Genomic DNA, 16,677 nt, shown 5'->3' with positions numbered 1-16,677 from the left:
GGACAAGGGGGACTCTGACCTTGTTACTAGTGGAGGGGGATGGGGAGTGAGAGCAGAGCTACGGGATATAGAAGAGACTCTGGTGAGAGCCTCATCTATAGTCGAAGAGGGGAACCCACGTTCCCTAAAGAGTGACAGGACTTTAGGAAACGGGGGTTGCAGTCTGCAGTGTCAGTTACATGTGCTCAGTTTCAACCTTCTTTAAAGCACATAATTAGTGTAACACATGAAGAGGACTTTAAGCACTTTAAGCACTCTACCTATCCGTATTCCTTGCTGTCTTCTTGAAGCTTTGCAATATATCTTTGACATAACCAATTCACAGCCCACTTGCCAGCTAATCAAGATCCTGCTCTAATTTCTCATTACCACGTTTTCGATCTACAATACCGCCCACTTTAATGTAATCTGCAAACTTATTAATCATACACTGTACATTCTCATCCAAACCGTTGATATAAACCACAAACAGCAATGGTCCGAGCACTGATCCCCAAGACATACCACTTGTCACTGGCCTCCAGTTTGAAAAACAACCTTCCACCATCACCCTCTGCTTCCTTCCAAGAAGACAATTTTCTATCCAGTCAGCTAGCTCTCCCTACATAAGGCGGTCAAAAAGGCTATTAGCCAAATGCTTGACTCCAGTTTACATCCCACCACATGCAGACATGATGCTTGCACTGGATGAACTACACACCACTACCTATAGCTTTGAAACAAAATATCCCAAGGCCTTGTACATCATAGCCAAGGACCTCAACTGAGGCCAACATCCCAGAGTGTGTCACCAAATTACTACCAACACATCTCCTATCCCAACAGTGGCTCAAACACCTTCAACCATTAGGGGCGGCACAGTGGTGCAGGGGTAATGCTGCCTTACTGTGCCAGAGACCCAGGTTTGCACGTTCTCCCTGTGACCACGTGGGTTTTCTACAGGTGCTCCGGTTTCCTCCCACACTCCAAAGATGTACAGGTTTGTAGATTAATTGGCTTCAGTAAAATTGTAAATTGCCCCGTGTGTAGGATAGTGCTCGTGCACTGCAGTCATTGGGCGGCACGGATTCACTGGTCCGAATGTCCTGTTTCTCTAAAGTCTAAAGACCAGCAACCATCCATAATCACACAAAATTTGACTGGTGCATAAAGAGATACTTAATCTCACGATCAAGAGAGACAGTTTCAAATGCTATCTGACAGGAAGGAACAAATAGGAAGAAGGACAATTTTACAACTTGGGGTCATGGCAAACGAAGACACAACAACTGACAGTGAACAAAAACGTATTACATATATGTGTGTAGGAATTAATAAAACTTTGAAATTTGTGTTTTGAAATCTAAAAATTGCCTTCATCCCAAACCGAGAATTTAATCCAAGCATCAGATTCTTTGTTAGAAACCAATTCAAACTTTTTAATAAAAAGCCAAATTCAACACTACACTTACCTTCACTCAATTCAGTAATTAATGCAAATACAACAGTTCAAAGATTATCCTGCAAGTCATCTCACAGTATACTTTATTCCACTAATTTGGATCTTAATGGTTCTAAACAATTTATGTTGGCATAAGCAAAGAGTCAGTAAGTACAGAGTTTCAGGTTTACATTTCAATGGGATAATATAAACAAATATTTTACAAATTACATAATTTTAGCATTGTGTGGAAAGAAACTGCTGATGCTGGTATATACTGAAGATAGACACAAAGTGCTGGAGCAACTCCACAGGTAGTTTAGTTTTAGTTTAGTTTAGTTTAGACAGATACAGCGTGGAAACAGGCCCTTCGGCCCACCAAACAGTCCGCACCAACCAGCGATCCCGCACATTAACACTATCCTACTAAGGGACAATTTACACTGATACCAAGCCAATTAACCTACAAAACTGCACGTCTTTGGAGTGTAGGAGGAAACCGAAGATCTTGGAGAAAACCCACGCGGTCACGGGGAGAGCGTACAAACGTCATACAGACAGCACCCATAGTCGGGATCAAACCCGGGTCTCTGGCGCTGCAAACGCTGTAAAGCAGCAACTCTACCGCTGCGCCACCATGCAACGGTAAGGCAGCATTTCTGGAGAAACGGATGTTTCGGATTAGGACGAGAAGGGTCAGATAATAATATGATCTTGTATGATGGCGAGTAAAATTCAAAAGAATAATCGATAAATGACTTTCAATGATGCTCTTTCAAGTATCATGTTAGTAGGATTTCTCAAGTTAGGGTTTGGTTAAAAAAAGAAATCTGAAATAAATACCCAGCAGATTCAATATGTATAACGGAGTTTTAGTTCTGATTTATGTTTGCATTTCTAACTCTATCAGAATAGCTTTAATTTTAGTACAACTCCAAAATTAATATTCCTCGTACGTTGCAAAACATACTTGGCGAATAAAATCTGATTCTGATCTTTTTCCAATTGCCCTATTATGGTCCCAACCCACTTCTCAGCACTGCAATGAGATTTTAGCAGAGAATATAACATTATTATATTTTATTTTTACAAACAGTTGCTTATGGATTCATTTTTTTCTTTAAGCGATTTGTATTTAAATATCTGCAAGGTAGAGGTACACATTCCTTCAGAGAAGTTCCATCGTTTGAATGAAATGTTAAAATGAGATATGACCCTCCCTCACCAGTAGAAATAAAAACTGATATCTCAGTTCGCTGTCAATATACAGATCTCTCCCGATGTCCCTACACTCTACTGTCTGTGGCAGTTGTTGCACATAAAGTGAGTGAATTATTTTATTGGCTATTAAATACTTTGTGAATTCATCATGATTTCAAAGGTCTTCTTGCTGTTCTCTCTGTAAATTTATATCAAGAATAAAAACCCTTCACTACTTACAGGTACCTCCACAAGCAACGCTGGGGGTTCCTTCACAACAAGGACAGCACTGGTTCATAAAGGCAGCTCATCAGGAAGGCATAAGGGAGTGATGATAAATTCTGCCTCTGCTAGCCATGTCCCAAAAGGATACAGAAAACAAAGTCTGATGGACGTGAATCTTGGTGAAATACGGTAACACTTCAATAAGTATCAAAAGAATGAAGTAATGTGGTGACACGGAGTGTGTTTATTTGATGCAAGGAGTATTGTGGAGAAGGCAAATGAGCATAGAGACATGATCAGTGTTTGGGACTGTGATGTTGTGACCTTTGCAGAAATGTTGTTGCCAGAGGGACATGACTGGCAGCTCAATGTTCCAGGGTTTCAATGTTTCAGACATGATTCAGAGGGAGGCAAAAGGGGTGCAGGAGTTGTGCTACTAATCAGGGAGGTTGAAATGGCAGCACTCAAGAGAAGAAGTACTGGAAGGTTTATCTGTTGAGGAGATATGGGTAGAGCTTGGAAGTAAGAAAAGGTGCATTCTAATTGGATTGTACTATAGGCACCCCAATAGCAAGCGGGAGATAGAGGAATAGATATGTAGACAGATTACTGAAAGATGCCAATGCAATAGAGTTGTTGTAGTGGGTGACATTCACTTCAGTAATATTGACTGGGACTTGCTCAGAGCCAAAGGCTTAGGAAGGGCAAAATTTGTGAGGTATATCTGGGAGGGTTTCTTGAAACAGTAATAGTCCAAGCCTGAAAGGGGAACATACAGGACCTAATGTTGGGAAATGGGCCTGGCCAGGTGACTGGTGTTTCAGTGGAAGAGCATTTTGGGGATAGTGATCACAACTCTAAGTTTTAAGATTGTTTTGAATAGGGTGAAAGGTAGCCCTTGCGGGAAAATACCAAATTGGCTTAAGGAATAAGGCAAACAAAAACTTTATTAGGCAGAAGCTCGGGAGGGTACACTGGGAACATTTGTTATTGGGCAAGTCTGCATCCAATTTGTGAGAGTCATGTAAGGACCTAGTAATCAAAGTTCAGAATCAGCAGGTTCCAGTATGGTCAAAAAAGAAAAAGGCAGAGCTCATAGAAAGTTTAAGAGGATGAAATCAAACAGGAATAAAAAGGAAAGAAGAACTCAGGTGGGCCAAAAGGGACCACAAAAGAGTTTTGGAGAGTCAAATTTTTTAAACTCCCAAAGCTTTTTATACCTGTATATTAATTCAAGAGGATAACCAGGGAGAAGGTAAGACCGCTCATTGATCAAGAAGAAAACTTCTGCTTGGAGTCTGGAGACATAAGCGAGGTATTAACAGAGTGCTTTGCATCTGTTGTCACCTACGAGAAGGACATGGAGGATAGTGAGATGTGTATGGAGATTGTGTGAAGATATTAATAAGCATGGGCAGTTTGAGATTAAGAAGAAGGTGGTATTGGGGCTCTTGAGGAGCAAGCGTGAGGAGCTGCACTTTGGGAGGTCAAATGTAAGGAGAAAATATACTATTAATGGTATGGTCCTTAACAGCCCGAGTCTGCAGAGGGATCCTGGACTGAATGTGGTAACGCAAGTAGATAGAGTGATGAAGAAGACATGGTATGTTTGCTTTGAGTATAAGAATCAGAAAATCATGATGCATGTTTATACGACTTTGGTTCGGCACATTTGGAGTATTGTGTGCAGTTCTGGTCATCCCATTACAGAAAAGATGTGGAGGCTTTGGAAAGGGTGCAGAGGACATTTGCCAGAATTATGCTTAGATTAGGGGGTATTAGATACAGGGCGAGTTTGGGCACATTTGGATTTATTTTTTTGGACCGCTAGAGGTTGTGGGGAGATGTGATAGAAGTATATAAAATTATGAGGCGCCAAGATAGGGTAGACAGTCGGAATCTTTTTCCCAGGGTAAAAATGTCCAACATTAAAGGCATAGCTGCAGTGCCCTCCATAATGTTTGGGACAAAGACCCATCATTTATTTATTTGCCTCTGTACTCTACAATTTGAGATTTGTAATAGAAAAAAAATCACATGTGGTTAAAGTGCATATTGTCAGATTTTATTAAAGGCCATTTTTGTTTCACCATGTTGAAATTACAGCTGTGTTTATACATAGTCCCCCCCACTTCAAGGCACCATAATGTTTGGGACACATGGCTTCACAGGCATTTGTAATTGCTCAGGTGAGTTTAATTGCCTCCTTAATGCAGGTATAAGAGAGCTCTCAGCACCTAGTCTTTCATCCAGTCTTTCCGTCACCTTTGGAAACTTTTATTGCTGTTTATCAACATAACAACCAAAGTTGTACCAATGAAAATCAAAGAAGCCACTATGAGACTGAGAAACAAGAATACAACTGTTAGACATCAGCCAGACCTTAGGCTTACCAAAGTCAACTGTTTGGAACATCATTAAGTAGAAAGAGAGCACTCATGAGCTTACTAATCGCAAAGGGACTGGCAGGCCAAGGAAGACCTTCACAGCTGATGAGAGAAGATTTCTCACTAAAAGAAAAATCCCCAAAAACCTGTCCGACAGATCAGAAACACTCTTCAGGAGTCAGGTGTGGATTAGTCAAAGACTAATGTCTGCAGAAGACTTCATGAACAGAAATACAGAGGCTACACTGCAACATACAAACCACTGGTTAGCTACAAAAATAGGATGGCCAGGTTACAGTTTGGCAAAAAGTACTTAAAAAAGCAACCACTGTTCTGGAAAAAGGTCTTGTGGACAGATGAGATGAAGATTAATTTATATCAGAGTGATGGCAAGAGCAAAGGTTGGAGGAGAAAAAGAACTGCCCAAGATCCAAAGCATCTGTGAAACACGGTGGTGGGGGTGTTATGGCCTGGGCATGTATGGCTGCTGAAGGTACTGGCTCACTTATCTTCATTGATGAAACAACTGCTGATGGTTGTAGCATAATGTATTCTGAAGTGTATAGACACATCCTATCTGCTCAAGTTCAAACAAATACCTCAAAACACATTGGCCGGCAGTTCATTCTACAGCAAGACAATGATCCCAAACATACTGCTAAAGCAACAAAAGAGTTTCTCAAAGCTAAAAAATGGTCAATTCTTGAGTGGCCAAGTCAATCATCGGATCTGAACCCAATTGAACATGCCTTTTATATGCTGAAGAGAAAACTGAAGAGGATTAGCCCTCAAAACATGCATAAGCTAAAGATGGCTGCAATACAGGCCTGGCAGAGCATCACCAGAGAAGACACCCAGCAACTGGTGATGTCCATGAATCGCAGACTCCAAGCAGTCATTGCATGCAAAGGATATGCAACAAAATACTAAACATGACTGCTTTCATTTACATGACATTGCTGTGTCCCAAACATTATAGTGCCCTGAAATGAGGGGGGGGGGGTTAAACTATGTATAAACACTGCTGTAACTTCAACATGGTGAAACCAAAATGTATAAAAATGGCCTTTATTAAAATCTGACAATGTGCACTTTAACCACGTGTGATTTTTTTTCTATTACAAATCTCAAATTGTGGAGTCCAGAGGCAAATAAATAAATGATGGGTCTTTGTCCCAAACATTATGGAGGGCTCTGTATAAGATGAGAAGGGGACAAGTTTAAAGGGGATGTGGAGGGCATTTATTTTTAAAACAGAGACTAGTGGGGGCCTAGAACACATTGCCAGAGGTGATGGCGGAGGCAGATATGATGGTGGCACAAGACGCTTTTAGAAAACACACGGAATTGCAGGGAATTGAGGGATATGGATCACGTAGAGGAAGATAAAATCAGTTTAACATAGTGTTATGTTCAGCACAAACATTGTAGGCTGTTCTATGTTCTGCATATGCCTGGAAGGTGCTGCCAGGGTTGGTAGAGGCAGATTAAATAGAGGCATTTAAGAAGCCTTTGGATAGGCATATGGATATTCAGGGAATTAAGGGGTGTGGATTATGTGCAGGTAGATAAGAGATGGTCTTGACATATTGATTTGCATATATGTAGGCTGAAGGACTGTTATTGTGCTGGATGTACTGTTCTATGGTCTAGAGAAGTATTATACCAGTGTTGGTTCATAATTTGTCTTATTTAAGTAACCAATTGCCACCATCCGTAATTTAGTAGAAGATTTGTGATGTAACTTTACAGCTACAAAATAGACAGAAAAGGGTGATGTCACTCATAAAATATGCAGTTAATTTAACCCAATGTAAAATAATCCTGAGGTTCTGCACATTCAGTCTCTGTTTCAGCCAATCTAAACTGTTTTGAACAGTTAACATCCAAATTAGGCAAAATATGTGAAGTTCTGGATGCAATGACTCCACTGTGCCCGAGCCGAAAATCCCACGTCTCAGTAAACAATTATTGAAAACTAATTTTGTGTCCACTTTAAATTGATGTATAAACTAGTTTGGGATGTTGTGGCTGATTTTAAACCAAGTCACATTTGCAGGGATCTGAAGGCCAAAATATGTAACTTTTCAATATTTGACACAAGGAATACTGCCTTCTTTACCTATACTGTCTTAGCTCAGGGCCATTTAGACATATTTGTTATAGTGGGCAAACTTAATGCTCTGGAAGAATTTCGAACTCATTCCTTCACGACTGACACATCGTCATTAAGTGAGCAGCGAATCGAAAATGCAGGAGCATGGTTTATCTTCCTGCATAATCCCAAAGCACTCACTAAGAATGCCACCTAGTGGTAAACTCAAGTTAAATTTACCTTTACAACATGCTCAAGTAAAAAAAAGTTCTGATTATATTCCTGTATAAAGTACCAAGACATCAGGTTTTCAACTAGTAATCTTTTTTTATTAAATATGTTTTTCTCTATGTAACTGGTCAGTTTAATGGTGTGCTTTCTATATTACAGCAGTAAAAAATAATTTTTAGAAATGCAGCGAGCCAACACTTAAATGGTTCTTCATGGTGATTCATCTATTTTTCAAATGGAAAAATATTCTGCATAAATAAAACAAAATTCAGAGACCTGCTGTAACACTAGAATTACATGAGAGCATTCTCAGCCAAAACAAATTTCACTACATTCCCCATGACACCACCATCTATATCTCAGTTACACTAGCAAGCTGCAATGTTGACTGAAGTCAATGGGCCCTAAATTCAAGTGCACATGATAGACTGCTTGAGAAGAGGCCCAACTGATTCTGATTGGGCTGTTGGACCCATGTTGAATACTGTGCTCATGTGCACGTATACACACCAAGAGCCAGTGAGGGACAGAAACAGAGAAAAAACAGCAATGACAAAGATGAATGGCAGTACAGCCAAGAAGACAGAGAATACAGGGAGAGAGCTTACAAATACTTTGTCATTCAGAATATCTTGCAGTATTTTTTATACAGCGAGGTAACTGAAATACAGTCATTGCTCTTATGTATGGAAGCTAACAATTTTACACCAATATCCTCAAATCCTCTATGCGTAACCATTAACACAGCTTTTATTTTTAAACTGCACATTGTACACTTCTTTGTTATTTGCTCTTAATTTACAATAAAATCACAAGCCTCAAATGCAGGGAAATGCACTGGGATATAGTTCACCTCCAACAATAAACCAGCCTTCAATGTTTTGATGGAAGATTCACAGGGAATGCATCCCAGTTTTCTGAAATGCATTCCCATCGAGTGGAAGTCAACATCATCGCCAAGCACCATGAACCCTTCCCATCATTATAGGACTGGATTGTCTATGAACTGTTGATTGCAAACATGGTGACTACCAAGATCAGCTAATAGGTGATTCGTTGTAAATATCAGTATTTATCAAGCTCCGTTGTGGCACGAGTTGGCCATCCATAGCAAAAAAAAAGCTCCAGTGATCTCCAGAAAAGGAATGGGAAATTTCAGCTCTTAAGACAAAACAGCTACTAAAATAGTTATGGCTTTATTCTTCTGGCTGAGGATGTGACAGAAATTATCAATGGGCTCACTTATCCTGGCCAGCGATTCATTTCAAGGGTTTATGGATAGTGTTTGTTGGTGCTTACATCAATACATGGAACTGCAATCCCTGCAAGTGATGCTGTTCACATCCATGAAGGATAAACTCACAGCAGCTGCAGTCACAGCTGCCACCCACCTGCATCCAAAACCCCTTTCCCAGAAAACACATGATTCAGACACCGAGGCTAAACCCAATCTTTCCCACCCAAGCCCACAGGGTATTTCCAGCCATAAATTGTAGTGATTTACATAATATAATTAAATAATGCCATAATATCACAATGAACTGCCAGGTCCCAAACTGCAGGGAGAACCTTAACGAATCGTACAGATTTGCAAGCTGTAACTCGCACCTCGAGGCTCACACAGTAAGCAAAGGAACTAATGCTTCCAGTGTTTAGGTTATGGTACATCCTATAAGAAGATGAAATGTGTTACTACAATAATGATGGGAAACAAGGAGTCTGGATATGACTCCTCTATGTTACAGTTTGGGAGTGATATTGATAAAGACAATGAGAGTCGTACTGTGTTATAAACAGATATGTGGAGTCTGGGAGTGATGTTAATACAGGTGTTCCCACTTTATGGCCACTTGGGTAATGGAAATTTGTCCTTATGGAATTCACAAATCATTCCCAAAAATTGGATATACAGAATAAAATTCACCCTCAGAATTTATGCGCAAAAAAAGTGAACGAATGCACAAAGTGCATTTTTTTCAATTCTCGTTTCATGACCCATGCACAGGTGACACAGTGTTGTGTTACAGAGTGTTACAATACAGACTGTTGCCAAGGAAAATAATTTGCCTGCAACATGGGTGATCACCTGTAAAGATAATGAAAGAGTTTGGGTCTGCATGCGTTTCAAAAGATGAAGTAGAGCCTTTGTTTGACAATGATGGGGAGATAGATTCTGGAAATGATCCATTCGCAGCTTGTTCGTGTCACATTTCATAGTATAGTCAGCATCTGACTGTGACACTATGGAGTCTCGGTCTGAGAGTGACAGTGCCAATATCAAGTCAGGATCTGACAATGTTATGGATGGAGATATGGTATATGTTCATGACAGTGTTACTGATGGAGATATGAAGACCGGGTCTGATGGTGTTAGATTTGGAAATAAGGAATCTGAAAGCATTGCAAACATGGAACGCAGACTGAGTATTTTGGGCAGCATATACGTTATGTGTCTGACACTGTTTCATACTGAGGTCTGGAGATGACATTGTTACAAATGGAGAATGGTTGTGACATTGTACTGACACAGATAATGAATGTGAGTGTGACAGTGTGGTAGATGGAGACATGGAATCTGGGTCTGATAGTGTTGCAGACGGAGACATGGAGTCTGGTACTGACTGTCACAGACAGAGACACACAATCTGTGGCTGTCTGTTACAGGCAAACATCTGGAGTCTTTGCCAGACAGCATTACAGGTGAAGATATGACATTAAGGTTGTGGAATCTGGGTTCAATAGTGTTAAAGACAGAGATACAGAGTCTGCTCTGACAGCATCACAAATGGACATGTGGAGCCTAGTTCTGAGTGTTCCAGGCAGATAGATGGTCAGGCTGCATGCCTTGGTCTGGGTTTGACTTTGTTAGAGGCAGAGATATATGGAGTATGGGTCCGGATGTGTCACAGGTGGAGATATAAAGTCCGAGTCTGGCTTTGGCTGTTTTATGGACAGACACTTGGAATCTAGGTCTGGTTGTGATGGACAGAATATGGAGTCTGGACTTGTTTTTTGGAGTTTTTTTTGCAGATGGAAGTATGGAATCTGCCCAGGCAGTGTCACAGATGTGACGACACCCAGAATGGAATGTGGGTCAACTTCCCTGCAGTGGTAATGGAAAGACTGCATAGCTTGTTTTCTCAAACACATTCAGATGATATTGTTTAAAAGTTCAAAATAAATCACCACCTACCAAGAAGTCAATAAGTATCGAAACGGTAACTTACGTTTGGTGCATCTTTGGGAGCCGGGAACTTGAGCCCACCCATGACAGCACTGGCCACCGCAAACATTAACTCTGCGAATCACAATGTGACAAATTAATCAGAAGAATGAGATATTGACTAATAGAACATTTATTTTACAGTTATCTGTCTGCCAATAAAACCTTCCTGTAAAAGAAAAATCTCCTTTGAAGTCAAACCAGGGCAAGACCTACACAGTAAATTGGAAAGTCCAACCAGGGAGAATCTACACAGTGAATGGCAGGGCTCTTGGGGGTTGTAGAGCAGATAAATCTTGAAATGCAGGTAATCAAACTATACATAGTACAAAGATGTTGTAAAGCTGGAAATGGTGCAGAAAATATTTACAAGGATGTTGTCAGGACTTGAGGGCCTGAGCTATATAGGGATGTCGACCAGGCTAGGACTTTATTCCTTGGAGCTCAGCAGGATAAAGGGTGATCTTATAGAGGTATACGATATCATGAGGAATAGTCAAGGGCCTATCCCACTTAGGCAACTTGTTTTGCGAGAGCAGGCGACTGTCATAGTCTTGTTGAATCGCCGAAAAGTGAATGTGTAGAAGACACCCTACCCACTACCCAATAGTGGGGACTGAAGACGATCACCTTCAACTTACAGACGACTACACCCACAATCACAGAAAGCAAGCTACGACTCTATAGTCATAAGATCATCTAAAAAAATGACGTTAGATTTTTCAAACGTGTTCTTTTAAATTCAGAGTATTGCTTGTTTCAGTGTTAGGTTTATCGAAATGTAAAAAAATGTTCTTTTAAATTCAGTGTTTTGCTTGTTTTAGTGTTAGATTTATCGAGATGTATAAAAACTGGAATGACAGCGCATCACGTGCTGCTATTTACATACCTTTTTTTCCCGCAATGAGCCAATGACAATGACGATGTCAGCAAAGGCTATTAACTAAGACTACCTACGATAACAAGGCGACCCCACTACGACTAGACCTACAACTACAAAAGTATCAATTTTCTCCATGGCGACCAATTTTTGGCCACAGAAAATATTTCACATGTTGAAACATTTTCGGCGACCATACTGAGGCCACGGCTAGTTCCCAGAATGCGGGAACTCCTCCAGACCATGAAGGAGATCATGTGGTGAACTTGTGGCGAGCGCAGAGTCTCCTAAACTCGCCAAAGAAGTCGCGTAAGTGGGACAGGCTCTATAGGGTAAATGCAGAGACTGTTACCCAGAGTAGGGTAATCGAGAACCAAAGGGCATGGGTTTAAGGTGAGGGGAGGAAATATCTAATAGAAACCCGAAGGGCAACTATGTATGGAATGAGTTGCCGGAGGAGATAGTTGACTTATCACAACATTTAAGAAACATTTAGACAGGTACATGGATAAAATTAGTTTGGATGGATATGGGCCAAACACAAGCAGATGGAATGAAGATGGGATAGGATTGGTCGGTGTGGGCAAGTGGGCCAAAGGGCCTGTTTCCACGCTGCATAACTCAATGCCTCCCTGTTAGTTCAATGCATGCACCTGACAACTGATTGTTGTAGGTCTTTAAAAAGAGAGACACGAAATCAAATATCCTTCCAATTAATAAACCTTCAAATGCATCCAAGTGCTGAGCAATCTTCTGCATCAACAAGAAATTACTTTCAAGTTTAAGTGAGTCGGTGATGGCAAGCATCCCAAAAGTGAAAGAAATACTGTATTTCTTGAATTAGTTGCACAAACTCATTCCGTTTTCGGAGGTGCATCACCCCCGCCCCCCCGGAGAACGGAAACCTCGAGTCCAACTTCTCAGCAGCTGGAACTATCAAGCCAAAAAAATCGCAATGCAAAAGTTATTTGGATCAGCTTCAAGGACACAATCCCTTGCGTCAGGATTCTGAACATCCAAGACGCCGGGTCAAGACTGTCGATTACAAACAAAAGTCCAACATTTCGACAGCAAGACCCTTCAATTTAAGATCACCAACTGAAAAGACCTCGGGGATTAGGATCTCCTCGAGTCATGATTCTCAATTACAAATTCTAGGGTCATGGTGTTTCTTCCATAAATTTATCCCACCTTTATACAACTTGCCGAGTTCCTTGCCAATCACAATAATAACAATTTAACTACATCGGTAGCGAGGTGCACGCTATATCGTCTTTGAAAATGATCCCATTATTGCAATGTTTCTGTAGAGCACGTGAACAGGCGTTTTCCCATTCATAGCTGAGCTCCGTGCCGCTACTGTGCGCACCTACTTAAAAAGTTGCGCCTACATGTTGCATGTCGCAGGAAGTAAGCAATCTGGGACTCGGCGGAAAACTCGGAATCCCACTTGTGAGAAATCACATTTTCCCTGAAGCTGGTTTCTCTAATTATAATCAGTGCCTTGCCACTTATCCCGAAGGGCACTTTCGCCCAGGACAACTGACGATGGGTTAAGGACATCATATTCATCATTAGGAAGGCCATTATCAGCGGGATGTTCCGGGTACAGAATTAATAGGCGAAGCCGAGCGAGAAGGAAATAGTTTGGCTACGAGATAATTCTCCGGCCGCAGGTCAAAGGTGAACACTAATGATACTGTCGAGATCTTACCCGTTAAGCTGTTGTTTTTGGTAGTGCATTGGGTGCCTGATGGGCTGTTGTTGAGGAGACTTGGAGTGGTGCTGCTGGTAGAACTGGTGGGAGTGATAGTGGGCGAGGAGCTGTTGCTGCTGCTGGAAATGCGGGCTCGCCTTGCCCATTCGCCGGGTTCTGACCTGAGGCGAAGTTCTGTAGCTGGTCTTCACCTGCAGCACAGGAGCCGAGCCCTGGCTCCTCACGGTGTACGAGGAGGAAGAGCTGTGCCTGGTACCGAAGGCAGAGACGCTGGTCCGCCCGATGCTGCTGCCGCTGGCCCGCCCGATGCTGCTGCCGCTGGCCCCGCCGCCCAGCGGAGCTTTGGCCGGGTGAAGCACATACGTGATCCTCCTCAATGTCCTCTTGTCACCCCAGGCATGGTGCGGTTCGAATACAGACACCAGCCACAGTAACACACTGTACCTCATCCACTCCATGTCGATGTCGGGGAGGGGGGAGGTTGTCTTTAAATCTCCACTCCGCTCAGAATTATTTCTGTGCTCCCTTTGAACACACTGCCCTGCTCCCCTGGTTCGGCAGAATGCGAAGACGTCTTGTTATAAATATATTATTTTTTCTATATATAAAATATAAAACGCTGGCTGCCAATAGTCTCCAGGAAAAGATAACTTTACAATTCTTTAAAAAAAACTAAAGCTCAGAGAGTGCAAATAAATAAATAAGAGAGAGACGCACAGCAGCAGATGTCAGATGGTATCGCGATGGTTGTAGAGTATTTTAGTTTGAACAGATTGAAAGTATTTAAAAAGTTTTTTTAGAAAAGAGGGAGGGGGTTGGAGTCACAGTTTCGCCGTCCAATCTCGGGCAGACATGACGTCAAGCACAAAGAGGGTTTGGGACTGGAAGTGCCCTTTTCCGCAGAGTTGCCGACAGGAAAACAGACTCGCTGCTAGAGGCAGGGTTGCACTTTCAGCTTTGGTTTCAGCGGCGAAGGGAAGGGGCTGCGTGTCCACAGGAGGGAGGGAGGGGTGTGGTCTCGGGAGGGAACGAGGTGCGGGCTCAGGGGAGGGAATGGGGCGGCTGGCTGAGGAAAGGGGGAGGTGCGGGCTCAAAGAGAGTGGAGGGGGTGCGGGCCCAGAGGAGGGGAGTGCCGGCTCAGAGGAGGGAAGGGAGTGCCGGCTCCCCGCAACCGCCGAGGTCGGTGCGCCTTTCACACAAAGGTACATCATTGCGGAAATAAAGAACTGCAGATGTTGGTTTACACAAAATTCTTGAGTATGGTCATGTAGGATCTCTAGAGAACATGGATAGGTGACGCTTCGGTTCGGGACCCTTCTAGAGGCGGATTGTAGGGGGGTGGGGATAATGTTGGTTTCTACTATTTCTCCCTTCCCCTCCATTCCATCCTCTTGCTTCACAATCCGCAACCCTTAAATCCTGTCTCACCTTGGCTTCTGCTTTTATATCAGATCTTTGTTCCGACCGTATGCCTGTCAAAACCCCCCCTCGCCTATGTCTACCTAGTACTTGCACGCTTTGCCTTGCCTCCCCTGTCGCATAGCTTTCAGCCCCCCTAAACAATCATTCTTAAGAAGGGTCTCGACCCCCAAACGTCATCCATTCCTTCTATCCAGAGATGCCGCCTGTCCCGCTGAGTACCTCTAGCAGTTTGTCTGTCCTTGCCCGAACGTCGCCTATCCACCTTCTCCAGAGATGTTGCCTGGCCCTGACCCACTCAGTTATCCCAGCACTTTGTGTCCCTTTTTATACCATCATCTTCCAGCCATGCCTTCACGCAGGCGAGAAACATCAGCGACAATCGAAAACAAATAACCTGCACTACTTGGCTCAATTGAATGCACATTCCTGAAAGGCCGGTGCGAAGTAACTCATGCGGTAAAGTGCGCGCAATCGTATCTTGCAAAATGTCCCCTTTGCACTTTCGTCCGCTTTATTTAAACTGCATGTAATGTGGATGCGAGTCTTTTCTCTGCAACTAAACGAAGTCACTGTATCCTGTACCATTGCGTTATGGAATGAATCGTAATTTGCGCGATGTAAATTGCAATAATTAAATCCAAATCCCACGCAAAATTAACAATTGGAAAGCAAACACTTTACAAATCGCAGCTTGTTTTCAGTAGTTTTGAAACTCCGCTCGCACACATACAAGCACACTATCAAATTCCGAACAGCTGCCAAGAGTTAGGAGTGCATTGTGTCGGGCTATTAGAGCTGTCTGATGCGGTACGCAACGTGAATGCAAGATTCAATGGAATTCCCAAATGGTAAAGGAAGGGACTGAACTTTGTCCAGCCTAGATAGAGGGAGGAGGGGGAGACACTGAGCTACTGTGGTATTCATTTCAACTTGTGAGGCAGGGAAGCATTCGAGCGGGACAAGACAACACCGAGTTGTGTGCAGCTCCTGGACGTTCATTCAAGGGAGACCTGCCTCCCTGAGCACGGGGCTGTTTAAAGGTCATATGATATTACCATGACAGCGCCCCCAGGGAATTGTTTGTTTTGGATGAGGTCCTGTCGGCTGTCTGTGCTTGTGGGGAGGCGGGTTTTAATAGGGAACTGGTAATTTTCTATACGATAACTTATTTGCTTTCGCTCGATCTCAAAACAATTATCTTTACCCCATCATTCCCCCCTCCCCCGTGACTTATTCTCCCAGTCAGCTGCACACTAGGGCCGATTTACAGCGGCTACACCGCCCTGCCCGTGTTTGGTATGTGTGGCGGGAAACTGAAAACCCCAAATGAAATGGGGGAGGGACGTGGAAACTCCACACAGACAGCGCGGCAGCTAAGGACTGAACCTAGGTTGATGGAACTGTGAGACAGCAGCTTCACAAGCAACTTGTGTAAGGTGTCGTTCTTAATCTTTGAGTGACATAGTTGAGATAACAACGTTATTCAGCTGCACCTCTGTATAGTGGTAACATTTTATATCAAAGCTGCAGCTTTTCTTGCAGTTGGATGCAAATAAATTATGTAGCACCACGTGAAAAGAAGCAACAGAGTTATGCTCCGACCTGGCCAATGTAGTTTATCGAGCAATTATGGCTGCTTTATTTGACAACTTACACTGCATAAATTGGCTGCTGCATTTTCTGTATTCCCATTAATGCATTTTAATGCTTTGGGATGTGAAAGGTACCTCACTGCAGAAGTTGAATAACTAAAATTATATAGAAAATGATGGGCGGATTCAGTAATTGACCTGAAATATTGATTATATTTCTTCCTCCATGTTTGTTGCCTCAATCACTTTTTGCTTTTATATGTCCAATGTGTTTCTTTTTTTAAT

The 16,677-nt window shown here is 42.5% G+C and overlaps 1 protein-coding gene across 6 annotated transcripts in view; it reads right to left on the bottom strand.

Moving 5' to 3' along the window:
• The window catches only part of ltbp1 (latent transforming growth factor beta binding protein 1), a 285,919-nt gene extending 271,602 nt beyond the window's left edge, over positions 1-14,317 (bottom strand). For 3 of the 6 annotated variants that reach the window (XM_033025817.1, XM_033025819.1, XM_033025821.1), the window contains exons 1-2: positions 13,376-14,316; positions 10,786-10,856 (exon numbers count right to left, since the gene is read on the bottom strand). In XM_033025817.1, coding sequence (XP_032881708.1) covers positions 10,786-10,856; positions 13,376-13,836 — 532 coding nt within the window. In that variant the 5' untranslated portion in view covers positions 13,837-14,316. Of the gene's footprint in view, positions 1-10,785; positions 10,857-13,375 lie in introns of all 6 variants that reach the window. The other 3 variants (XM_033025820.1, XM_033025822.1, XM_033025818.1) reach the window with 2 other exon arrangements.
• Between the last annotated feature and the right edge of the window lie 2,360 nt (positions 14,318-16,677).

This window comes from Amblyraja radiata, chromosome 8, assembly GCF_010909765.2.
Source record: "Amblyraja radiata isolate CabotCenter1 chromosome 8, sAmbRad1.1.pri, whole genome shotgun sequence".
Taxonomy (NCBI): domain Eukaryota; kingdom Metazoa; phylum Chordata; class Chondrichthyes; order Rajiformes; family Rajidae; genus Amblyraja; species Amblyraja radiata.
This window is presented reverse-complemented; position numbering and strand designations above follow the sequence as displayed.